The sequence below is a fragment of the Scleropages formosus genome, chromosome 7 (assembly GCF_900964775.1).
Source record: "Scleropages formosus chromosome 7, fSclFor1.1, whole genome shotgun sequence".
In the NCBI taxonomy this organism is placed as follows: Eukaryota; Metazoa; Chordata; class Actinopteri; order Osteoglossiformes; family Osteoglossidae; genus Scleropages; species Scleropages formosus.
The window spans coordinates 17127017-17154847 of record NC_041812.1 but is presented as its reverse complement, the minus strand read 5'-3'; the positions used below and the strand labels follow the sequence as shown (position 1 = coordinate 17154847).

The following is a 27831-nucleotide window of genomic DNA, read 5'->3' as shown; positions in this document are numbered from 1 at the left end:
ACACAGACACACACAAACGTGCACACACACTTTGAGAGCGTTGTGGACCAGTGCTACTGACCCTAAAGTCCATCAGAGATATGTGTGATAAGCTGGGGTATCACAGTGAGGGGTTGACAATATTGCCCCTTGGATGAATAGGTAAAACCCCTGCATGGTGCCTACCCCGAACCTTGGCCTGCAGTATTGTATCTGAACTGGACACAGATTATCAAAGAGGGAAACATCCTGCTGTGTTATGGCACACTGACACACTATGCTGTACACATGGGTTTTAAGACGACATCACTGGCACATGTTTATAGCAATAAATGGGTTTAACAACAGGTTGCGTGACTGGACAGAGGTGACAGTTCATACTTCAGAAAACACATCCGGTACACAAACTTTTGTGTATCCCAGTGCAATGATGCTTAACAAGCAGGAATCCGTCGGTCATCAGCCGTGTGAGGTTGGAGGGACTCCTTAAAGGGAGGTCCTTTGCTATACACAGGGGTCACAGGAGTCTGGCCCCCTGAACTGCTTTAGTCCCAATGAACCTGGAACACAGGAAGCTTCTTGGTTATAGAGATGGAGTTCATCACACAGCCTTACCGGTGACACTCTGTGTGCTTGACAGTGGGGTGGAGTCTAAGCAGGCTGGAGAGGACATGTGAGGACATGGAAGTGATAACACCAGTACACTGAGGTTATGAAGTGAAGATTTTGGGATTAGAGTGACACGCCTGGCTTTGGTTCTGGCCACTGGCTGGGCGGGTATCACAGTTCAGGTGCAGGGGATGAGTCAGAAGGTCAGGGAGCTCTACAGAAGACAGAGTGTTGATATGTTGGTCCTGCTGGATGACCTCCAGGTCATCCTGGCACAGCTCGTAGCGCCACAACAGCTCCCAGATGCTAATGTCAGATGGGAAGTGAGGCCAAGGTAGAGGGTAGGGGTGGGGCTGTGGCGATGCCGAGGGGTGGCAATCATACCCCCTGTCCTCCTCACTGTAGCATAGCTCCTGGATGGCAGGAGAGGGGGGCAGTGAGTCACGGGCTGCACGTTCTTGCTCCAATTTCTGGTAAAAGGCTCGGCGCTCTGCCCCTAGAAGGTCAGCAATGCCATAGAGGACAGATTGGCTGTCCAGTGAGAACTTTGCCTCTGAAACACGTTTTAGAAAGTGCTCTTCGCCCTCTGCGTCACTACAGAATTAAGTGACAAAGACAATGATGCATGAGATGTAATATGAACTTTGACCTCAGGCTTACAACCCAAACAGTTCAAGTAGGTCTAGGGTTACCATTGAGAGGACACTAAACCTCAACTGGATCAGTAAATTTAAATGACACTGTAAGTTTCAATCTGTTAATTGGATAAAAAGCTAAATTGTTTTCTGTAAATTAGATTTTAAAAAGCTGCTTTTGTCTCATTCTATGAAAATACTACTAATATCCAGTGTACAGGGGCACAGAACTGGCTATCTTAGGTATTACGAGTGGCTGCTGTAAGACGATGGACTCACCTGAGGACCCTGTTGGTGGAGATGATGAATTCTGGCTGGCTGTCCTTATAGATGATCCGGGCTGTAGAACTCACCCAAATCCAGCGGATATTCTTTGTCAGCAGTCGGAACACAGCCACTCCCAGTTCTCCATTCTTAAGGACTGCACATGGATCACAGACACACGTGCACACGTTCCTCAAAAATAAGGACATTTAGCATCGTTTATATAAAAAAAGTGCTTGGGTGCACAAGAGCATCCTGAGAGCAAAACCAGTCCAACGGATGGCCATTGTACTGCCGACTCTCTAAAAATTATTTTAAACAGTCTTTCTGGAAACACGACATCATGGGGCATCGATTCCCCACAAGTGAATGAGCAATAAAAACACTCCTTTTCTTTTTAAGATGAAATAATATTGCCAGTATTAAAAAAACAGCAGGCTACCTGTTCTTGTATGACACGTTCATTCTGAACTTTGAAGAGCAAGCAGGACGGAACTCAGAACTGAAGGTGTATTTATGTGATGGGAGATTCTAACACAGCTGGGTTTTGCCTTCTTCAGCATGACATGTCAACGGTTGATTAAATCTCATACTGCGGTAAATAGCTCTGCAAGTATTGAGTGCTGTCCTGCTTGTATTTAATTTCTTTCTTCTTGGGAAGATCCAACACCCTTTATAATTACGTTTTTTTTTTCCTTTTGTGGTGAGACTATATTTTTTCTTAAGTGCCATTGTGAACTTTACCCATCTCAGTAGTGCCTGCCATGCACACATGCTCGGTTCAGCTACTTCTCAGTTACGGCCCCCGCGGGCCTCCACCTTACTCCAACACAGGATGTGGCCCCCACCCCCCCCAGAGGAGGCTCTGAGGAACAGGAAGTCTATTTATACGGCTCCCTCCCAATACAGGCCTTCCTTTCTGACATTCCTGGAGTGGGCTGACTTCCCTCCTCTCACTCCCACCTCCCTCTCCCAGTCTTCCATAGACACTCACTTTTCATGTGGTTCTCAGCACAGTAAACCAGGTCGTCTTGATGGATGTAGTAGTAACCAGTTTTACTCTCAAAATCTTCATCACTCCACCCAAGAACTGCCTTTCCTCTAATGAAGAAGCAGAAAGAGAGGGAATGGAAGAAAACATGGTGAGGTGAAAGAGGGAATGAAAACTGGGAAGAGGTACAGGTGAACATGTTCATATTGTTTGCTGATTAACAGCAGGGTGTTGCTGAGATGAGACCCACTTCTTATCCAGAGTGATGGGGTGGAAGTCGATCCTGCTCTTTGTGCGGAAGATAAGACTGCGAGTTCGAATCTCCATGATTGATGCGGTCTGGATGGGCACAGCAATGGCAAAGAGGGCGAGGTCGGCAGGGGCGGGATCCACAGACTCCCCTATTTGTGGCACTGCTTTCAATCTGCCCTGGATCTGCATCAGCTAAGCCGGAACATGCACACAGGACTTAATAACATGCACACATGAAAATGGGCACATACATTTACATTTATTAATTTAGCAAAAGCTTTTCTCCAAAGAGGCATACACCTTGCAGAAAAATACAGCGAGCGCATTTGCATCAACAGAAAGAGAGACTTGGATGTAGACACGTGATTCTAAATCACACTTAATTTGTCACATTCCGCAATATAAACCAACGCACATCACACAATGTGCTGCGTAATGGTTTAACCATAATCTGAGAATTTCTAATCACAGAATTACAGCAAACATTTACATCACAGGAGTGCCTGCATAACGGTTTACCCATTATTCAAGAGTTATAATCAGAAAATTACTTAACATAAGCATTTACATGTTCAGCATCCCTTAAGATGTCATAGGAGAAGTGAATCCAAAAGAGGTGAGTTTTAAGATCCTTCTTAAATGTAGAGAGGGATTCAGCAGTTAGGGGACAGGGGCGCACTTAGGCGCAGATGCATGGTCCTGGATGCAGAAACATCTTCACACACACACACACACACACTTTCTGAACCACTCATCCCATACGGGGTCGCGGGGAACCGGAGCCTAACCCGGCAACTCAGGGCGTAAGGCCGGAGGGGGAGGGGACACACCCAAAACAGGACGCCAGTCCATCGCAAGGCACCCCAAGTGGGACTTGAGCCCCAGACCCACTGGAGAGCAGGACCTGGTCCAACCCACTGCGCCACCGCGCCATCGCGCCCCCCTAATACATCTTAACACACTGACAGTAATACTCTTGGCAAAATACAAACAAGCATAACCTCGCACAGACAAATATGCAGATTGACATTTCCAAACGTTTCTACATTTGAAAAACTGAAATAACTTGTTTTCCTGCTCTATACACATTGCAGAAGCACATTTTCTGAAATACTTAATTCCGTACAACTTAAAAAAAAAAAAACACTTCTGTTCACATCTGGTACCGGCAGAGGGAGCTACAGTATACGGTATACAACCTGTGAGAATCAGAGCCTGTGAAAGCAAAACTTTTTCTGCACCTAGCTATATATTGTGATTCTGAGTGTGTCACTGTGTTCGTCCTTCCTACCAGAAACCCGGAGGAAGAGTCCAGGAGGCAGCGCATCCTGCAGATGAAGCTGCGATTCTGGGACCTAAGGGTGCTGCAGGGCAGGGCTGAGTCGCTTAGGGTGTCATCACTCGGGGTGTCGTCACATGGGGATCCTAATAAAATAAGGCCCTGAGTCACTCTGCCACACACAGTCACATACAAATCCACAATGAAAACTGTCGAACGCAGTGGTTAACCTAGACCTGGGCAGGTCAGAGTCTGCCTGACAAATGGTCAATCAAACCAACTATCAGCCTAATTAAAACAATTTAGCCCTATGTCCTATATATAGTGCCATACATATTTAGCACAATGATTGTCAATTGTTGGAGTTAGGATTATTTTGTGATATTTCTCTGGTCTGAAGCATCCATATACTGGAGAACACTGGCTGGAAAGATATGAGACATTACTGGCCTTCTGAGCTTGTTTGGTCTGGGCTCCACAAGTGCTCATTGCAAATGATAATTAACATTTTTAGATGTCATCTCCATTGAAAATATACAGTTTCCTGTGATGTTCACTTTTCAAACATAGCCAAGGTCTTATCCTTCCTTTGCCCTTTTTGGGGCAACAGCTCTGCTGTATTTAAAGCATTTTAATATTTATTCACTTCAAATGTTTTGTTTCACTTCCTTGAAGTTTGTGTCGTTTCCTTTGTACTCATTTCGACAAGCTCTTGAAGCAAAGTGTTGTGAGAGGTTGGTACCTGAATTTGGCTCCACTCCAAGGTTCTTCCTTAATTATTTAATCAGTTCTGACACTAGAAATCTCATCATTTGGAAATGATAATACATCTGCAGATATTCCTCGATTTGTTCAGGGCAGAGAATATTTCAATATAGTATCCTAAGGTATAGCACTGTCAGTTAATTAGTTAATAACTTGACTATTTAAGGAATGAAGGGGGTGTAGTGGTACAGTGGGTTTGGCCAGGGCCTGCTCTCTAGTGGGTCTAGGGTTTGAATCCCACTTGGGGTGCCTTGTGACAGACTGGCGTCCCGTCCTGGGTGTGTCCCCTCCCCCTCCAGCCTTAAGTCCTGTGTTGCCGGGTTAGGCTCTGGCTTGCCGCGACCCCGCTCAGGAGAACTGGTTTCAGACGATGTGTGTATATTTAAGGAACAAAATTAATCAAATTTATCAGAATAAGTACAATTCTATTTATTCTACCAACCACACCACTGCACTTTATTCCATAGTGTTCTCAGTTTAGTAGTTAGTTATTGTGAATTGTACTGTAGTAGTAATTGTATATGTTGTATACGTTGTCCTCTGTGTCACACCATAGACCAGGAGATATGCTGTTTCACTCCGATGTATGTTCTAAACATATTGTGGAAGTGACAAAGTTGACTTTGCCTTTGAACAGCTGGACATTTAAATATTTTCATATCCCAATTTTAAAGTCAGCTTGAAATCAGCCATGTTCATATTTTTTATTATAGCATAGATAGTTATTAACTCATCTGCAAAACATTTCTCTTCCTCAAAGCAAATGTGGCAATAAATCTGTGTGACGGAGACATGTATACATGTAAAAGCATGGTGATCATTAATCATATTCCAGCTGTGTGTGCCAGAAAGAATTCCTCTTCCAGGGATGTCAGATCCAGCAACAGAATTATGCCAGTAAAGCTTACTGACACATTTGATAGAAGCTGACTGATACATTTAGAAAGATATTTTGGATTTTCAAATAATTCCCCAACTGAAGGCAGGAGTATAGAGATTAGTAATGAATTTTGCTCATGAAGATAGAGATCTGGAACCTGAAAATTATTTGTGAAAATCCAAAACAGTTTGCATTGCTGTATCCTTGGGATGGGAGCCTTGGATGCTCTAGCACAACATTGCACAGCTGAAGGCCCCCGCACATAAAAACTAAATAATAAAAATCACAGAATGCCTTGCCTTCTAGTCAGCACCACTTTCTTATAAATAGATAATTAAGATAATGTGGGATTGGATGATCAAGACAACTAGGCATCTTCTCTATATTTTCACATGAGCCACAGACTAAAACATTTAAGACTGAAACAACTAACAAAATTTCTTTTTTTGCATAATATTCCATCCTCAATACTCTGTTTAGAAGACAGGTCTCAGACATAATGACATATATGCAGGATATTTCTTCAAATTGTTAATTAGCACAACCAACCTGCTGTTTCAGAATATGTGGGACAACGGCAGCACTTGTGCCTTGTGCAAAATAAATACTGTTCAGTTTCAGTGATTTTGATGAATTGGTAAACAACAAACATGATTGGCTACAGGCGGCACGGTGGTGCAGTGGGCTTGGCCGAGTCCTGCTCTCTGGCAGGTCTGGGGTTTGAGTCCTGCTTGGGGTGCCTTGCGATGGACTAGCATCCCATCCTGGGTGTGTCCCCTCCCCCCCTTCGGCCTTGCGCCCCGTGTTACCAGATTAGGCTCCAGTTTGCTGGGACTCCGCTTGGGACAAGCAGTTTCAGACAGTGTGTATGTGCGCGATTAGCTACTTTTTGGACCATTTTTAATTTATTGCAAAGCAGCAAGTTGGAAGAGAATTGGTGAAAATGAAGAAATTTCTCTTGATTACTTAACCTTTCTGGTTTGCTCATACTGTGAAGTGGAAATTTCAGCAAACCTTATAGTGCATTTAGGCCCATTTTCCTGCTGAAATCCTTTTGGTGTTTTGTGTGCCTGTTTGTGTACGTGTATGTAAATATTTGTGTGACTCCATGTGTGTGTGAACTAACTGTCCATATCTGAGTGAGAACGCACATGTGCTTCTGCTTTTTGCACCTATCTATGCAGCATTGTGTGAACATACTCTTTACATCTTGGTACTTTTGCCCACATGTGTATGCATATGCACATCTCCACCCTTGTGTGTGTGTGGGAGTTTGTGTTGCAGGGGTGGTGAACATGCAGCAGCAAAATCTGGGGATCTCTGATGTCTGGAGCAAAACTGGACCAACCTGATCCTTCCTGTTTCACCACCTGTGATAACCAGCCGCAGGAACAATGCTGGCTGCCTTTTACAAGAATGCCTGGCAAACTCATCAAATTCTGACACAAACATGTTGCCGCAGTGTTAAGATAAACTCACGCAACGCATCATCTCATCAATGAATTCACATCAGCTTTTATCCAGTTGGAAGAAAAAAAAAAAAAAAAGTACTGTATACCCTTAAAGACAGCTTTGTAAGACAACCCTTCATCCTTCAGCATCTAAAATGCATTGCCATCTGTAGTCCTGAAAATACCATAGTACGCTTGCTCCTCGTGTTACAAACGTTAGAGTTAAAAATATTTGAAGATTTACATTCAGCTGACACTTTGCTCCAAAGCAACTTCCAATGTTAAGGTAGCTACAACTCTTTACCCATTTGGATAATTTTAACTGGAGTAATTGTAGAGTAATCACCTCGCTCAAGGGTATTACAGTGGGAGATGGGGCTCAAACCTGTAACCTTTAGGTCCAAATGCAGCAGCTCTGACCACTGTGCTACCAGCTGTCCTTAGGATATGGGCATTTGTTCACTTTATAAGTTTTGAATTACATTCTCTAATATTTTGTAAAATTTCTGGCTGTGATGGGGTGAACCTGAGTGGTACTTGTGCAGCCTGCCCACAGCGGGCAGTAAAGGTCATCCAAACAAATGTAGTGTGTGGGAACACCTTAATTCAGCTCAGTTTACAGCTTGTTCCTAGTATTCGTGAGTGTTGAGATGATAAATCCTGCACATGGTAATGACATGGATTGGTCAACAATCACCAAAGAATAGCAGTTTTGGAGAAAATGTATTTTTACTTTCAACCATCTTAGGTTAGTTTTAATTTCAGTGTAGCTTGAAGTTAAAGTAACTTTAAGTAAAAAGCCTTATGAGATATTTTTATTTTTCATTGCTACAACCAAGATTTTCACAGAACCTCACTTGTAAATAAACCAAGGGGCATCTGAATGATTAAGTTTTAATTAATTGTGGCTTAGGGGTGAAAGAAATTTTGGATGTATAAACAAATCATGGTTCAAATTATGTTCATAAGCTTAGGTGCCGGTGTACTCATGTTTTTAGGACACTTTACAGGGCCATGTGTACGAATACTATGCTGATTTATACTAATGTTATGTAATATCAGTTACGTAAATGTTGACTGTCTGTATTGGACTAAATGTTTCATGTCTATTTATGTGGATGGTGGAGGTTCTGAAACGGAGAATTTCTTCTATATTCATTCTGATACATCTCTTAAACCTGCAGTATTCATCATCTTGTTATTGAGCACAACATTCATGAATACCAGTTACGAGCTGTAAGCAGCAACTTTAACGGAAGTTATGATAAATTGAAGTTTGAAGATAAGAATTTCTGAAGCTGTATTTGTACTCCACGTCTCAGTGCACATACCTGTGTCTGTTCTTCCATCTTCTTTGTCTGACAACAGCTCCTCAATGAACCGGGCTCGGTCATTGGTGTGGACTAGGTTGAACACACTCTGGTCGATGACATCGCTCTAAAATGCAAAGGCTCAGCTGTCACTCCCAGCCCTGAGGGGACACTGTACACCCTGGTCATTGCTCTAGCTTCAGCAATGGGTTTACGTTTATGTTACGTATATATTGTCCAGAGAACTGATGCTGAGGGTCCACTCACTGATTTCACACAAGCTAAACTTTTCATAAAGAAAGCTTAGCTGAACTGATGATATTGTTAAGGTCTTGAAGAATCTTAACACTTCGGTAATGTTTTTGGAACTGCTTTGTACGGGTTAAAAAGGAAGAATAAAAATGTTTAAGTTTTTAAGTTCTTGGTTCATTTTTCTTTCTTCAAACAACAGATTTTTTTTTTCCGTAATTGATAAGCTATAATAAATCATTAATGTTCAATACTACTATGTATTATTTGACTGTTATAAATATATATTTGTATATATATCCCTAAGGTAATACAGACACCCCTGGATTTATGGAGAGTGTTCTTCAATCCCTTATGTAAATCAAAAGTTGCATATGTCAGATTCCTTCTCCCCCCCCCTCCGTTCAACATAGGCTAACCTACCTGTTATTATTCTTGTTTTCATGCTAGCTGCTCCTTTCAAATGCTCCCTTATACATACAACATCCTTCACTATCGTATTCACAGTCGATACGGCTAAACCTAGTTCCCATGCTGTAGACAATAATCTCTGTCCTTCTTCATACTTTCTTATTTTTTTCAACTTCATCTCCAAATTGATTGCTGTACGCCTGCGAGACGGTTCTCGTTTTCCTTCAAGTGCACGTTTACCACCAGGCATTGTGAATAATGAAATGGGTAAAAAATATGCGAAAAAAGCCCTACACTAACGAGAAGAGACGTGTTCACGGCTCAAAACACGCAGGAACTGGGAAGATGCAGTGTCCTGCCTTGTTCGGCAACGCCGAATTGCACTTAACGTGTTTCAGATGTTTTGCATAAGCGCTGTCCGTAAATAATGTGTATGCCAGGATTTTTTTTACTTAAATCCGGATTTATGTAAGTCAAATTTACGCAAGTAGAGGGGTGTCTGTACATAAAGATGCGACTGTAACAAAAGCACGTGTGGCTTCACACACACACACACACACACACACACACACACTTTCTGAACCACTTGTCCCATACGGGGTCGCGGGGAACCGGAGCCTACCCGGCAACACAGGGCGTAAGGCCGGAGGGGGAGGGGACACACCCAGGACGGGACGCCAGTCCGTCACAAGGCACCCCAAGCGGGATTCGAACCCCAGACCCGCTGGAGAGCAGGATCCGGTCCAACCCACTGCGCGTGTGGCTTCATTGCTGTGAAATTTAGTTCAACATTTCTTATCACCCTTATGAACTTAATTAATGAGTGCAGGTTATAGAGACATTCAGCATATATGATGGAGCCCTAGAACCAGGATTGAACCAATGCACACTGCGGGGGTGTCGTTTGCTAAAGCCAGGGCGTATGACATGTATTACCTGCTGATACCCCAGGTACTCATGGATGTTTTGAGAAGCGTACAGAACGGTTCCATCTTCTTTAACTATTAGGACAAAGCCATTGAGTGCCTGAAAAAGTGCACACGTGATAAAAAATGAAAAACAAATCTCGACTTTTTAACACCAAAAAGCACATTGACGTATACGTGTAGAATCGCACAGATACAGACACACAAAGTGAAACACTCTTTCGCAGTACCTTAAGCATGAGCTCTCCCTCTGGCACCTCACTGTGCTGTGGGGTCTCCTCCTGCGGGCTGGATGGGAGTGCAGCTGGAAGACACAGAGCAAGCAGTATGTGTGTATGATTATGTTTGTGTGTGCGACAGAAAGGCAGACAGACTTGCCTTTTCCTTTGGGCAAACTTTTTTTAAAAAAAAAAAAAAAAAAATCTGATCACCCTGGTAAATACAAGCAATTCAGCTTGAATACAATAGAGGTGCAAGAGGAAGCAACGGCAACACTAATAACACTCCTTCACTGTCACACACTTCCTCGAGGTGATTTAATTGCCCCACGGAGTGACAGAAAAGAACTCCACCACATCTTTTGTGTCTCCGCCCTGATGCCAAACCCCCCCTACGCCATGACACAACATAGCCAAGCCTCCGCAATCAGGCTGGGCTCGATGTCAACGTCCCCTAAATGTGCGAGTACTGTTCCCACGATATGCTCTTGTAACGCACTGAAACAAAGGATACACATTTTCACATCTGATTAAAGTTTAAAGGAATGTTCTATAGAACGTTCTTGAGTCGAGGCACACTGGTTGCACGGGTAGTCAGACACACCGAGATAGGTCTCATATTTTTATGCACACACATTTTTTACATATTTCGCGCAGTGGCTGCTTATAGACACAAACCATTTAGGCTGCTTTTGGTCATCACAGTAGCTCATTTATTTTCATCTGACCAGCTGGTCAATCAATCATGCTGCGTGCGACTGAACGTTTGACACCTGAAGTCACGTGTTTTTTTTTTGGCTGATTGATCCAAGGATTGCGTGTCACTGGCTCCGTGACCCCAGGGCATGTTCCTGTCTTGTCTGATTTCAGGAAAGTATTTGCAACGGGCAGAGATCTTATCCACTGACGCTAGTGAGAGAGCTCTGTTGTTTTTTTCGTAAAATTCAGAGTGAAAGTTTCTGTGCAAGTAGTAAACTGTGGTTTTGTGGGACAAGGTGAGAGATTTCCGACATTGTGTCTGCGCGTGACTGTATGCATGCGCATGTAGATGCACTATGTACTGTATGTTTTGGCAGGCAAAACAGATTTTGACGAGCGAGATATGCTGCTCTGCTAACTAATAGCTTGCTTTGAATCTTTTTGGAGTAAACAGCTTGGAAATGTTCAGACAGTACACTTTGGCAAGGTACTTACCCTGAATACATACACATACATACACACACACACACACACACACAGGCTGAAGCCACTTGTCTCAAGTGGGGTTGCGGCAAGCCAAAGCCTAACCCGGCAACACAGGGCGAAAGGCTGGAAGGAGAGGGGACACACCCAGGACGGGACACCAGTTCTTCCCAAGGCACCCAAAGCAGGACTCGAACCCCAGACCCACCAGAGAGTAGGACCCGGTCAAGCCCGCTGCGCCACCTCACCCTCTTTCACCCTGAATAATCACCTACAATACAGCAAACATTTTCCAACTGTATAAATGGGTAGATCATAGGTATCTTAACATTGTAAGTCATTTCAGTATGCGGTGGCTAAACACTAACATTGAATTTATCCACTGGACATTGGTCCACACTACTATTAAATGGAAGACTCATTTACTCCATAGACAATGAGCAGTTTTCATACAAGATAGCAGTTATTAAACTGACATTAAAATCTAGCAGGAGTTCCAGTAATTTCAAAGCGTTCTCCTAATGCAAAAAATTATGCATGGACTCTGAGTTCACCGTATGAGAAGTCAGAAATTGCAGTCCAGTTATATTTACATATACTACATGTAACTATATTTACATACAGGTATTTAGGTGATGTTTTTCTCCAGGGCGACTTGCAATGTTAGGCTACCACAATTAGTGACCCATTTATAGAGCTAGGTCATTTTTACTGGAGCAATTCACAGTAAATACACAGCAGAACTATGGCAGGTGTGACATTTGAATCTGATATCTTCAGCTGAAAGGGAGCACTTCTAAACAATACACCACCTACTGCCTCCAGTTTAGAACCAATGACCACGAGATCTCTTTTTGCCCATCTGCTCAAAACCCTTTACTTACTGTCCCACCCACCACTCATTTTCCATTCCTTGCTCACCTATCCCAAAGAGAAAGGGATGCCTGCAGTACCAAGTACTGAGCTCTCAAGGAGGGATCCATAACGAGTAGAGGGTGTATGGCAGTTGGTAAGAGACAGAAAAAGACAGAGATTCTGACTATTGCCAGCAATACAACGGGTCACTGAGAAGGGAGAAATCGTGTGCGGATTTACTCTGAAATACACATGAGAGTAACAAAGGCAAGTACAGGAGGATGGCAAGAAGAGAAGAACAGAGAACTGTAGGCTCCTACCACCCAGGTAGGTCTTGATCCGCAGGTAGCTGACGGTCAGACGCATGATGGACAGCTTGTCTAGACGTGAAGACAGCTGGGGGGGCAGAGGCAGCAGGGCGGCTAGCTGCTCCAGCTCCACGTTGAGCTTGTCACGGTGGCGCTTGGAGGAGTTGATCTCCTCACCACCTCCATCTCCTGGGCCTGATTTCCTGGGTTCAGAGACACTGTCAATACACTACATCTCTGTGGAAAATTCAGAACATCTCTCCATACAACATAACAGCACAGTCCTGTTAATTCTATGATATCATGCAATACAGTTGATATGATTGACCTTTGTCAGATTTTTTTGAAATTTGTTCTGCATCACTTCAGCTCCATCCATTAAAGATAAGGAAGTATTACAGATGAAGGGCAAAAACACATACAAATGAATGAAATAAGTTTCAAATGGACATACAATGCCGTACCAGTAATCTTCGGCGCTGACGCGAAGCTGATTAACTACCGCACGCTCATTGCACAGGCTAGAACATTGCACAGCCTTGTTGCCCTGGAACTATTCCACTTAACACTACCTATGCAATTTTCTTGATCTGACAAAAAACATATTTATTTCATTTAACACATCAGTTCTATGAATCCAGAACACATTGAATTAAGATGAGTCAAGAGAGATCTAGCAGAAGAAAAGCACAACAGGGACACAAACCACACACACACACACACACACACACACACTATGAACTCACAGTTTGAGATGCGGTCGACTCCGCTTCTTTCCTGCGTACACCGATGGCTTCGACATGGTGACAATCTTAATAAATCCAGAGTAAATAAAAAAAAAAAAAAAAAAACAAACACATAGAATAAATTAATCTGTCAGTAAGATTGACTAAAGCGGTTCCGGTCCTCACGTCCTCCTGTCTTCTTTCTATGTAGCACCACGGTCCTGGAAGAACATTGTTTCCACTCACTGTGTACTGTACCAACTGTATGGTTGAATGACAATATAGCCTCTCTTGACTCTTTACAGTACAATTCAGTCAGAAGACACTGAAAGGTGTCAAAACTTAAGAAAATAATAAAAGAGCTGATAAGGCAACAACAACAAGGATGATGATGATGATGATGTTGTGCACACTTACCCGACTCCTAAAGTCACAAGGCATGGACTGGAGTGTTCTTCCTAAAACTGTCACAGCTGAGACAGGTGGCAGTGTTCCTGACAGACATGCAGCACATAGTCCTCATTTTAAATACAGTGCGTACAACAGCTATTGATGGAACAGACCATGTAGAAGATGTGGGGAACAAAATCAGCAGCAATTAAAATCCAGAAGACATGTGAGCATTTGCTGGGACCTTTTCCTGAGCTTTGAATGTTTTGCTCGTTGTGTTCGAACCAGGAAACGCGGGCAGCTCAGGTTACACACCTGTTCAGGTGAGCAGAACGTGATCCGTGAACATGAAGGGGAGAGAGAGAGGAAAAAAAAAACAATCCTTTCCTGTTTTTCCAGGTCAATTGCTATTATTGCAACAACCGGTTAGCTCAATTGTGCAGCTACAATGTCATGAAAGCTGTCACGAAAAGAGTGCGTGCCAGTGTTTGTTTGGGCTTGGTGAAGGTGTCTGGGACAAGGACTCTCATTCTTTTTTTTAGTGCCCTTTATTTACCTCACACCTTTCTCAGAGGTGACAGAAAGACAGCCAAGTGCACAATGATTTGCCCTTTTGTGTAGCATTGTATTATTACTGTATCAGTTCAGGGTAAGTTCTATCATTCATTTAGCAGACACTTTTCTCCAAAGCAACTTCTAGTGAACTCTATGTAGTGTTATGAGCCCACACACCTTATTCACCAAGGTGACTTACACTGCTAGATACACTACTTACACTGGGTCACTCATCCATACATCAGTGGAACACACACACACACACACACACACACACACATTTTCAGAACCGCTTGTCCCATACAGGGTTGCGGGGAACCGGAGCCTACCCGGCAACACAGGGCGTAAGGCCAGAGGGGGAGGGGACACACCCAGGACAGGACGCCAGTCCGTCGCAAGACAACTCAAGTGGGACTTGAACCCCAGACCCACCAGAGAGCAGGACTGCAGTCCAACCCACTGCGCCACCACACCCCCCTGATGAAAGGCAACTCACATAAATTAATTTTCCATTGAAAAGATAGAGAGAGAAATGGAGAGAAATCAAAATCTGCCTTTCAACTTGTTTAAAGATTATGCAACAAATATTTATAGAGTAAAGTGGAGCTGGAAAAAAATGAAAATGGAGTGCAATAAAGTGCAGCCCAAAGAGGTGGGTCTTCCGTTTCCTTTTCTTAAAGCACGAACTCTGCTGTCCTGAGAGAAAACTGAGCTTAACCCTAACCCTAACCCTCCTGCAAATTCAATCTACCTTGCGCATAAGAAATCAGTCAACAATATGATGGCAATGTGTACATTGAAGTAAAAGTCACCAATGAGTTATTTTGCTATTTGCCATACGAATGTGTTTTTGTATTATAGAACATTAACAAAATAATGATTTGTGACAGCCCCAGAGATGAAATAAGAAAAAGAAAATAAAAAGAACAATGACAGTAAATCCTCAATGTTTCTACCTTCTATGCAACTTGTGTTGGTATGAACAAGGCTTGAGATCGTGCTCACAGAGAGGAATACCTCCACAACCAAGATGGTACCAAAAAAACTACTAAACTCCAAGCAATTTTGCTCCAGAGCTGTTCTTCCTGCTGCGGGGCCACTGAAAAATGGACAGAACATCTCACCGCCCAGGCATTTCTACGGTCACTTCAAGCAGAGCATTGGACAAAGAGGAAGCTGGCAAGAGGCGCAATGGTGAGGCTGGCAAAAGCTTTAAAAGCAGAGCAGAGCTCAACAGCTGAGTTGGGAGATGTACATATGCCAACAATTTCATCACTCCATAAAGTGATTTTGTATGACAGGCTGGTAAAATAGAAACCATTTACTAAAAATAATCAGCTCTCCAAGCCCGCATGGAGTTACCGCTACAGCATCTGAGCAATTTAACAAAAATGTAACTAAAAAATATTGCAGTCAGATGTAATTCAGCTGATTTTCTTTTGCTCTAAATGCTAAATGTTATATTTGGTAAAAACCCAAAACTCTTTATCCAGCAGGATCTCAGGATAGGATGGGAAAAAATACAAACAGTAGTCATAGATGCAGTAAAGTAAAACCGCAGTTGAGACAAAGAAAGTAAAAGGGACACTGCAAGTTCAAAGAGTCCTGGTTCTTCAGAGCAGGAAATAGGAGCCTTGGTCAGACAACCTTTACATTGTATTGTTCCTTCGGTAGATCATTTCACGGGATTATTATTATTGTCATTATTGTCATCACACCTTTGTCCAAGGTGACTTACAATGTTGCATCACGGCACTGATGCACAAGCACCGTAGAAAAGGATTTCTGATGACTAGGCATTCAATATTCTGAAGATTTCTTTCAGCGCTACCGTTTCAGTCTGTGTCCCGATGGAGAGGCTCACCAGGAAACAAAAACAAGCTCATTCTTTCGAATATGAGTTAGCCAGACATCTGCTGTCCAGAAAGAACACCCACTCTGTGCAGGGTGGAGGCTTTCTTGGTCATGAACCACTTGATGACATTACGCAATGCGCTGAACAATCAGATCCTGGTTTAAAGTTAAATATAATGGTTAACTGCATGCTTAGAAGAGCAGAGATGTGAAATATGGCATGCAAGCTTGGAGTTTACTGGCTGTTATGCATTGGTTTTGGATCTGGAGGTTAATGACACTAATGTTATTTCATATCCAGATGAAGAGTTTAATCAAATTGGGATTATCCTAGTGGATCTTCCCTCTGGGATTAATGGTTTCTTAATTTATTTGATTGATTGATTGATTGTTTGATTGAGTCACTCAGTTCTTGGTACAGAACAACCTACATCCTTCACCTGGGTTTGACTGCCTACCATGTTCTTTTCCAAAATTATGGAGAAGGCAACCAATATTTAAACATATTGCTCTTTGAAAGGTATTGACAATAATATCATTACTATTTAACAGTTGAATTTAATTGTTAATTGTAGGTTGCAGAAAAACAAAGTGGTGTAAAATGATCATTTCATTTTTCAGCATGCATAGCATAGGGGCAGCCGGTAGTGTAGTCATTAGCAATGCTCTCCTGAAACCTAAAGGTTGCAGGTTTGAATCCTGCCTCTAGCTGTAAAATACTTAAGCAAAGTAGTTGCAACCTGAAGTTGCTCCATTAAGAAATACCCGGCTATATAAATGGATGAATAATTGTAGGTAAAGTAACACTATATGTAGCTTTGGAGAAAAGCGTCACCTACATGAATAAATATAATATTTCCCAGCTGAATAAATAATTGCAGATAGCTGAACATTTTAAGTAGTGTTGGAGAAAGCATTGACGAAATGAATGTAGATGTAACTAGGCATGCTGTTATTTTGACCATTTACTGGATGTAAAGAACCCTTGCAGCTCATTAGCTATGTTGGCTTTAGTCCTCCATCTTTCCGGCACCTTCTCGAACTGAGAGGAACTGAGTGAACTCCTCTCTGGCCCCTATTACTCCCACTAGTAACATATCTGCTGTGTAGCTATCTGCCATCTGTACCACAAGTTGAAATGTGAGAAGAACTTTGAACCAGCGTGGACAATCTCTGTGCTGATCTTTATTAGAACTGATTATTTAGACCACCAGAAGGCAAAAGTTATAATACAATTTAGTATAAAAAAGAAAGGTAAACTAAATTAATTCAGAGAGATAATCACTGGAGGCCATAATATGTTCGTTCTCTCTCCCTATTGGGTAGTTATTATGCCGAGAGACTCTAAAAATGTATTTACTACTTTATCTCTTAGTCGTACTTTCTGACTTATGTACATTTGAGAAGAAGCCAGGGGCATCATGGTCATGTGTTATTTCCAGGACAACAGACCTCAGAAGCAAGCCAGTCTTTACTTGAGTCCATGTGCTACTTTAGTCATCCACTTAAGAGCTATAAGTTATTAATGATGCAGTTTTGATGAGCTCATATTCGTGCCATATATTGTAAATCTATACAAAATATCTTTTTGAAATATTTTATTAAGTTTTCCCCCCGTACTGCCTTATCTGTAATATCAATGTCACAAGTGGCTATGGCATATTCAAAATATATCAAGTAAAAGTATGACATGTGACAGCTGGTTGTGTAGTGGTTACAGCTACTGCCTTTGGACCCACAGGTTGCAGGTTTGATTCTCACCTCCAGCTGTAGTTCCCTTGAGCAAGGTACTTACCCTAAATTGCTCTAGTAAAAAATTGTCCTGTTGTATGAATGGGTCAATAACTATAAATACTCTACTGTTGTAAGTTCCTTTGGTGAAAAGTGTCAGCTAACTGAATAAATATAAAAAGTTGAAAAGAAATTAAAATGTATTGTGATCAAGATGAATGTCTAATTAAATACACTTCAAGTGCAATCTGTTCGTAGTGTTTAAATTTGTTTATAAGTGCTACTAGAGAGTTGCAAGTAAACATTGAACCACAGAACTGAGTTCTGTAAAGTTTCGACAACTTTAATCAATAGGTTTATTAACAATCAGATGCACACGGGGTCTAGAGTTGCCTGGCCTGAGGTGAGCTGGAGCTCAGCCTGGAAGCATAGGGCACAAGGGACACACCCCAGACAGGATACCAGTGCATTGTAGAGCACCCCCACAGGACTTGAACCCCAGACCCACCACACCGTAGCACCACAGCACCCCTTTGAAGGGCACACAAATGACTAATTTTAAAGTAAACTGGTTTGTTTCCATCACTAAATCCCACTGGGACCACCAGATGGATCCACTGTGGATCATCCAGCCTAAAGGATGCACTGACTACACATCAACCTGCACGTCACACTCCGTCTTTGTCTATGTCAGTCTCAGTGTACATGAACTTCAGTTCTAAACAAATGTTTGTCTAGTGTTGCTCTTCTCCTTCTGTTTTGCTAGCTGGCTTCTAATTGTTCACTATTTACATTTATTCATTTAACTGATGCTTTTCTCCAAAGTAACTTATAATGTTAAGCAATTAACCAACCAACTTATTTCAATAACTGCTTGTCCCAAGCAGGAGCTTGGCTGAAGGGGGCACACCCTGGATGGGATGCCAGTCCATCAGAGGGCTGCAACTAGGTACCCAGCCTTACAGCCGGGTAAAGGTACTGGAGCAATCGCCTTACTCAAGGGCACTACAGCTGGAGGCGGGAATTAACCCAGCAACCTTCGGAGCCAAAGGGAGCCACCCCAACCACAATGCCACCAGCCTCCCTGTTAAACAAATACTAATTACAATTATTTACCCATTTACGGAACTGGGCAATTTTACTGGAGCAATTTAGGGTAAATACTTTGCTCAAGGGTACTACAGCTGGAGGTGGGAATTGAAGCTGCAACTTTTGGGGCCAAATGCAGCAGCTCAAACAGCTACAATACCAGCTTCCCCTAATATTATTTAGGCACCAGTCTATGTATGCTTTCTAACCAGAACTTTAATATTAACATTGGCACTGGAACATTTATGAATAGCTAAGTTAAGCAACATTTTGATAGCTGCAGTACCTTGTTTTCAAGCTGCGCAATTCTTGCTCCTATCTGACTTGGAACAATTGCCCTGCGACTTGACAGCATGTGACAAACCAGCTGGGTAGCCAGCAAGCTGTGGTCTTTTCATTTGTATTTATTTCGTTAGTCTAACTGTCAATATTTAATTTTATTGGAAGACCAGGTATTGAAAAGATGCATTTTACCATGAGCTAGAACAACGTTTTGAACCCATTAACATTGCTGGAGGTTCTGAACATTAACAACCCTCATCTGAGTCAGTGTCAGTTTATACTCAATTACTTTTTTGCCTTAATACTTTAAATTTTACTTATTTATCTTTTTTGAATTTTGAAGTTACAGTACGTTTAATTGGGGGGCACAGTGAATTGGACTGGGTCCTGCTCTCCGGTGGGTCTGGGGTTTGAATCCCGTTTGGGGTGCCTTGCGACGGACTGGCATCCTGTCCTGGATGTGTCCCCTCCCCCTCCAGCCTTATGCCCTGTGTTGCCAGGTTAGGCTCTGGCTCCCCATGACTCTGAATGGGACAAGCAGTTCAGGAATGTGAGTACTTTTAATCACTAATTTTTAATCAACTTATAAAACACACAATAATGCAACCCAAGATGTGCAAAATACATTACCTCTAGATGGCACTATTTATCTACCTTAAAAACATTACTTTTGTGTCCTAGCCTGTGTTGCCCGGAGATGTCTTCCAGGACAGCTTTATTCTTCTACAGGGTAAATGGTCTGTTAAAAGGAATGTATATAGCAGAATCATTTGCTACTTAGGCAGAGCTTTTGTTTAAAAAGACATATAAATACACTTTAACAGCTGGGATTTTTATTGGAGCAGTTCTAGTTAAGTACCTTATTACTGGGTAAAACACCAAGGTCCGTCCTGGGACTTGAACTGATATCAGCTGTGTGTCCTTCACTGTTATACTATATTATACCTTCTGCATAAGAATATAGCTGTTCCTCTGATTTGTATGCCTCAGGTAGGAGGCTGAAGAGAAAACCTTGCATTTATCAAATATTAATCATATCTCCACTGTATGCAAAGTCTCATTGTGTCTCATTTTATTTCATAATGTCAAATTTAAAGGTAGCGCTGCAGTTACTCATCAGTGTTGATGCATAAAACATGCATTCGTTGAGCCCTGGCCTAGTTATGGCATGCCACGGGAAATTATTTAATCTTCTGACCCGAGAGATGGGAATTAAGAAGGTTAAGATTAGATGTGGAGCAGGATATTCTAATATGTAGTGCACATACTACAAAGGCATGAATGCTGAAGACATTGTGTAATTTCTAAGAACTGGCTGTTGTATGTAGCCGTGTGATGCTGAAGGTTTGTTAAGCACAATTTCCTGCCTCCTATCTTAGCTGCCAGCCCTGCAGGGCACACATAGTGAACCCGATTAGAGAGGAGTAACATGTGAAGAAGCCGTGATGTAGAGCCGCGTTACGTTTGCATGGGTGTGGGAGGTGCAATCCAGGCCAGAGCCAGTGCCCAAAGGGACTCCAGTCGGCTTAAACACACGGAGCTAATGAGGCAAGGGCAAGACCAGCGAACAGATCTCGTGCTGGCAAAAAAAAAAGAAAAGAAAAAAAAGAAAAAGATGACAAACGAAATTAAAACACAGGAACAAGACAGAGTTCGTCAGGGTCATGGTGCCTAAGACTGTTTGTAAAAATGCAGTGGGGTGGAACAAGCCAGCTGCTTGAGGGGCAGAAGCAGAGGAAGTCAGAGGATTGGATTAGAATGTCTTATCTGCTCTTTGTTGGAGAACAATCCCGTTCTTAAATGCTGGGAGTCGAGACACCCGCATTACAACTTTAGTTTCTGAAACTTGACTAAGGTCTTCAGCTCGTTATGTCCTAAGGGAAGGTCTTTTCTTTCTTTAATTCTATCTGAATCTATTTCTCCCCATGCCAGAAAAAGCTTAATAAAACTGGAAAATGTGCCTTTTAGTAAGATGCAATGTCACAACAAGTTTTACATAAATAATATATGATTAGAGGCATTAATATGCATTTATTCTTGAGCATAAATTAACTTGTGACAGCAGAAACATTTGTATATATGCAAAAAACACGCTCCATGGGGTGTAAACCTATGGGGTATTACACTTTCAGAACATGGAAAGATGGGATTTACCAAAACCAGTGCAGATTTTACCTTCCTCCACCATTATCCTGAGGGTGTCACGGTGGACCGCAATATATCCCAGAAAGTAGACAGCATGTCCTTATGGGAGGAAGGTGCCGGATCATTGCTCACGCACATATCCATATGTGGTGTTGCACAGTAAAGGAGATTTAGAATCAAATACTCGGGTAAACAGCATGTCATCCTAAAAACCTAGAGGAAATCCACAATCACGGAAAACTCAACGCAGTTGTACCGAGGCCAGATTCAAGTCCGCAAGCCTTGAGCTGGGGGGTTGAGCGCATGCCTCAAGAGACATAGTGCTGCCCTAGTTTGTCTTTGAATCTATGTGCTGCTGGGAAGATGCAGGTTACCAAGAAATGTACCGTATCACTCCATACATCAGTGATCACTCTCATCCCTTAACTTCTGAAAACCATAACGGGTTAATCGCCCATTGGCTGGTGTAAATGTTTACTGGTGTGACTTCTGCACTTTGCTTAGCAGCAGGCAGACATATTCCGTAAGTTAAGAATAAACAGAGTGTGGAATAGGTGAAACGTGCATGAAATTCATTAAAGTCAGAAAGAGGCTTGTGCACCATTACGAAATTACTCAAAGCCACTTAATGTATAATGCAGAGTCACCAGATATATTTACTTGTTTGCCGTCTTTGATAGCTGAGTCAAGCATATCAGCATTTATTATACTGATCATGAGAAATATGAAAAGGAAAGTGTTTGCTCCATAAGGTGCACTTGGTTGCGTAAAACAGCTTTGAGGCTTCATTTTATCTGACCGCTATCTGATTACGCAGAGCAATGTTGAATCCATAACACTCCCACTTTATGATTGTTAATAAAACAAGAGACCCAGCATTTCTGACACAGACTTCAGTGGTGAGCATTAGTGACAATAAACCTACAATTTTAGCGCCAATTATTTTCCTTTTTTGGAATTTTATCAGGCATTGCATATCGTTGTTTCTGAAAACACATCTAGCGCAGACTTCCTTTGTTACTGACTATAATGATACTTGGTGAATGACAGGTTTGTGTAACTGCTTTTTTATTGCTATTATAGGTGTATATACACACCGTCCAAAACACCATCCATTCAGGAATTTGGTGCACACGCTGTGCATCTGTAGTGGCAGATTACAGTGGCTGCATGATCTGATGAGTGCACAAGCAGTCATTTGGGTCAGTGCTAGTTGATTTCATGCCCTGAAAAATTTCCTCCATCCACGGTGCCCTTATTCTGAGGTCTCACTTCTGTAGCCCTTTCGGAGATATTTCCTGTACTGTGCCACGTTTGCATCAAATTCCACAAACAACTCAAATTCTTCTATTAAGATCAGTGAGCAGAAAATAGGTATGTAGTTTGTATGGAAAAAAATGATCTGCAGTAACATCTCTTTGACAGGAACAGATTGCTGTTGCTGTTATTATTATTACTGTAGATGCTGAATAACTGAAAATATCAGAAACACACTAATATGTTCAAATACTTCTTTTGCTTGAAAGATTGATGCAGAACAAGCCTATCATGTCAAGATTTGGTTAGGGTCACTAAGCTTTTAGTCTCTCAGTCTGCTTTCTTCTCTCCCTTATTATCTAAGGAAATCCACTCCAGTTTTATTTTTTTCCAGACATCATTTGGCAAGACAGGACTTGATGGCGCCCATCAATCTGCCACCCTTTTTGGTAGAGCCCTCTCATTATCTCCTTGCCTCTGGCTCAATCAACCCCATAACCATCAGCTGACAAGTTGTACATCCCACAGTGGCGAGGAAAGTCATATGTCAGCCTCTGAGGGCAGAGTGGTAAATGTGAACGTTGTCTTACGCGGACTCATGATGTCACTGATGTTGTGCTTGGGCCTCTGCATGCAGCTCTGAGGTCAGCAGTAGGACTTTGCCTCAGAAAAAACAGAGGTAGGAACAAAAGAACAACCAAAGCCTGAAAGAAACCACATGACCTAAAATCAAAATTAAAATGAATGAATCAAAAATAAATGCAAACGTGTGTGTGCTTGTACATAAATGTGTGTGTATACTTTTAGCTGATGCTTTTCTCCAAAGAAACTAACAACGTTGGAATACCCTTTTATACAGCAATTTTTACTGCAGCAATCTAGTGTAAGTACAGCAGCATGGTGGCCCATCATATAGTGCTGCTGTCTCACAGTGCCTAAGCGGTTGGGTGTAGAATTGAATCCAGCTCAGGCTATATAGAGTTTGCATGTTCTCTACATATTTGTGTGGGTTTGTGTTTAGGGGCTTCTGTTTCCCCCCCATCGTCCACATGTTTCAGGTGAACTGGTGACTCCAGTGCTTTCAGTGTGTGAAGGTGTGCACGTGTAGCTGCCTTGCAATGGGCTACCTTCTTATCCAGGATGCACGCACACTAGCCAAGTGTCCTGTGCTTGGACCACAGGTTGGGTGTGAGTGAATTTAGGGCAAGTACCATGCTCAGGAGTATTACAAAAGGAGGTGGGCTTTGAAGCTAGAGCTTTCGGATGTAAAAGTGGCGGATTTAACTCCTGTGTTATCTGCTGCCCCAACATTGTGTTTATTTGTAAGATCCGATGCAGGGCAGAGCCATTGTTGCACAGTTCTTCTTAGGGAGCCTTTCATTACAATAATCCTACACTGCTCACTTTAGAGATTTAGCAATATATATAGTTTTATACAATGCTATATTTCAGGTTTAAAATCTACGTTTTCATTCGGTACAAACTGAGAAGAATAGTTCACTTCCTAAAAGGATTCACGTCAATATTTGTCCTGACAATATCTAACAATAAGGTTGTGACTAAGAAATATATTTTATTTTTTATTTGTTTGAAGCTAGTTACAAAACCATGCTGGACGAGGGGTTTTCAGAAATGGATGGATGGATGGATGGATAACCAAAATTCTTCTGTTTTAAGGTTGGTCCTTGTGTCTGCAGATGGCAGTGTTGAGCTATATCGGTAGGCAGGGTTCACATGGACTGAACCGCTCACCATATTAGGCTCCGCCCACACACTAGCATCTCTGAGAGTGCTGGATGGCAGAGGACAAGCATGTGTTGTACACGCGTGCATATACTTTGAATACCTGAGCAAGAATAAGTGTACGTCACTGATATTAATCTTAGTGGCTCTGAGATTCTCTTAGTACGAATGCTTGCACAATTGTAGAAACAGCTTTCTTGTGTTGGAACAGAGGGATCTAAGGACCTGGCTGTGAACCCTGGGTGCTGGCACCCTTGTTGCACCAGTGGCATTCCACACCTGAACCTCTTCAGAACTACTTGATGAACCTGTGTCTGAAATGGACCTGAAGAGAGCTGAATGCTCTTGAGATACTATGAGCACACAGTGTCATGAGTACCCCTCCTATGGCCTAAGGGTGCACCAGTAGTTCCAGGTGGGGAAACAAAATGAATCCTGATGGTCCTGGGTCACGACTGCAGATTGGGCGTGTATTGATTAAACGTCAGCTCCCCAGGTGAATGTGATTCATAACTGGTGGGAGACAGTAGCGTAGATCCATCATGAGCGGATGCAGTGGAAGATTGAAAAGTTCGTAGTGTGATCAGCAGACTGCTTGCACAGATTGCCAAAGCCAAACATTTCCTTCAATAGAATACCATAAAGACATTCATGTACAGTAGAAAGTTTCCATTATGAGGTTGAATCTGACTGTATTTGCCTGACTCTCATTAATTGCTGAAAAACATGTCTTTAGTACTGACTGAAGTATAAATTGATACTGCACCACGACCCTGGACCGGACAAGCAGTTATTAATAAAGAATGAATGACTGGATGAATAAATTAGTAACGATTATTTTTTAAACGGGGGTGGGGTGGTCCAGCGAGCTTGGCCGAGTCCTGCTCTCTGGTGGGTCTGGGGTTCGAGTCCCGCTTGGGGTGCCTTGTGACGGACTGGCGTCCCATCCTAGGTGTGTCCCCTTCCCCTCCAGCCCTGCGCCCTGCGTTGGCGGGTTAGGCTTCGGTTCGCCGTGACCCCACTCAGGACAAGTGGCTTTAGCCAATGCGTGTGTATTTTTTAAACAGAGTTGCAAAGTTCTAGAACATTCGAAATGTACTAACAGGTTTAGTTAAGTTTTCCACTGCCTGCCCCATGCCATTGTGAAATGAAGACCAACTGCCTCTAGTTAAGTGAACAATGGAAGTTATGATATAAGGCAGCCGGTCAGAAGAGATTGAAAGCCACATGGCAGGAAAAAGATCCAGAGAAGATTAACAACCTGACGAAATGGTGATTATGTGGTTTTGAGCTTGAGACCAGTTCTGATTTTTGTTGGTGGTATTTTTGTGTTGGTGTTTAAACAGGCATGTTCACAATGACTGTTTCATGTGTTAATAAAATTAGCTTTGTTTGAAACTGTGCCCCCACCTGTCCCACATGCCCACCTCCACATCTGAACAATCTACAACATTTTAGGTAATGTGAACATGATCTTTCCTGAACATAGTTAAGCACCGATTACCAGAAATCCTGGCATTCTTTATACTCCTGTCCAAAGCCAAGACTAGTTAATATTGCTGGGCATGTTTTATTGTAAAAAACAGCAAATGTGCTTCACTGTAGAGATACTGTACTCAGGGTTTTTCTCAAAATTAAACATCCAAAGAATAATTTCCTTCAGTTAATATTATTTAGAGCTACTATGGTTTTGAGGTCAACCTGAAAAGATAACTTGTAAATGAACTCACAGTAACAGGCACACGTTGTTTTTAGAGGTTTGTGCTGTTTATTATAACCACGACACTTGACATCAAAATCATTTTGCTTGGCATGCTGTAACCAGAAAGGACAGCAATGTCACATCTCACCCCTGTCAGACTCATCTGATTGGCTAACGCATTTTCTGAGACCCAAGGTTAACTGTGTTTACATCAGCTCTCATCAGTGTGGAGGGGTTGGCATTGTGAGAAGATGCCGCCATGGCCTTGCGCAACTCCTCACTCCTCTTCCTCCGAATGCTGAGTCTTGCTGGGCAGGGCTGGGGGCACAAAGCTTAATGACACATAGTCACACTACCTGGACTCATGGGAAACAACCAGATGTTGAGATGGTTGAGTTGAAGTATAGCCCTGATCCTTAAGGACCCATCAGGAACTCCTGGAGCACATACAGGATAGACTTTGCTTCTAGCTTTGGTGGAGTGTGTGGGTGGCAGGTGGGTTGGAGGGTGCTCATTGGCAGCGCTGGCCTCCATCCTGGCCGCAAGCTATCTGTGACACGTGACCTTGCCCTGTCAGCACCCTCACCAGCGTGTCAAAAGGAATTATCCTGATTGACGTTGACCAAGCCCCTCAGCACCCGCCAGGTTTGAGGCTCTGTATAACCTCCATGGGGTGGAGGGCTAAAAGGAGGACATGTGAAATGGTGGGGATGATGAGGACAGACGCCCTGGCTATCAGCTGCGACCCACATCTTGTGTGCGGCGAAGGGCAGTCGGTGCTGTAAATGCTCGGCCTGAACGCTTTGGAACGAATGTCTGAGCTCAGCAAATCTGCTCTCCTGTTATGAACACCTAGGTGCTTTGACCAGCAGGTTGGTCTCCTCACAATGCGGAGGGACAAGTTCACTCAGCTCCACGTGCAACCGCTTCCCTGTTACCGCTCTTAATCTTGTACACAGGCATCTTAAATACTGTGTTAGGATGCCAGCATTTAGGAATTCCACTTCATACATTTATTTATGAGTCTGGTTTATGTATATTCCTTGCAAGAAGCATCCGAATAAAGTACAAGGATTGCAATGGCTATTTTGGGCAGATAACCCTGAGCAAAGACTGCATTAAACATAAATGAAGATTGGAGGGGGGTAGAGCTGACAGCAAACTCCTCAAACTCCCAGCTATCTGCTATTATAATATCCAGTGACCCGCACAGCATACAGAAATGATATCATGAACATTAAGCTCCGGAGTTAATGTTGTGCAGCCGGCTGTGCAGCAAGCGCTCTAAGAGCATGCTTTTAATGTGCCACACGCACGCCCTCCTTTTCCACGCCCACCACCAACCCCCTGGCTCTTCCTCTGTCCCCTCTATGCCCTGTTGCCCAGCATGGCTTATATCCATCATGCATTGCTGTTTTCAGATTCATCCACAAGACTTCTGTTGAAAATGTTCCAATTTAACACGATCATGCTATTCCATTTCAAGTCAATACAGGATTGCAGGCCCAAGATTTCAGTTACATGTACGGTTGCAACATTTGAAGATGCTACTGTAATATAATGTTACATTAGTGTTCTGTTGGCTGTGATCAAACCCATTACTGGGTAATAGTTAAATAAAAATGGTAAATAATAACGCATTAATATGATGGAGGGGGGCATGGTGGTGCAGTGGGTTGGACCAGGTCTTGCTCTCTGCTGGGTCTGGGGTTCAAGTCCCGCTTGGGGTGCCTTGTGGCGGACTGGTGTCCCGTCCTGGGTGTGTCCCCTCCCCATCCAGCCTTACGCCCTGTG

At 42.7% G+C, this 27831-nt stretch overlaps 1 protein-coding gene across 1 annotated transcript; it reads right to left on the bottom strand.

Moving 5' to 3' along the window:
• Window positions 1–615: 615 nt before the first annotated feature.
• Window positions 616–26571, bottom strand: LOC108926552 (aryl hydrocarbon receptor-like). Its single transcript, XM_018739286.2, has 14 exons — window positions 26488–26571; window positions 26248–26355; window positions 17122–17209; window positions 13707–13783; window positions 13311–13375; window positions 12577–12767; window positions 10232–10305; window positions 10012–10101; window positions 8437–8542; window positions 4022–4155; window positions 2729–2922; window positions 2482–2588; window positions 1503–1644; window positions 616–1182 (listed from the first exon to the last, which is right to left on the bottom strand). Exons 1-14 carry the CDS (start codon window positions 26569–26571, stop codon window positions 690–692), a joined length of 1953 nt encoding a protein of 650 aa, XP_018594802.2. The 3' UTR covers window positions 616–689.
• Window positions 26572–27831: the final 1260 nt, after the last annotated feature.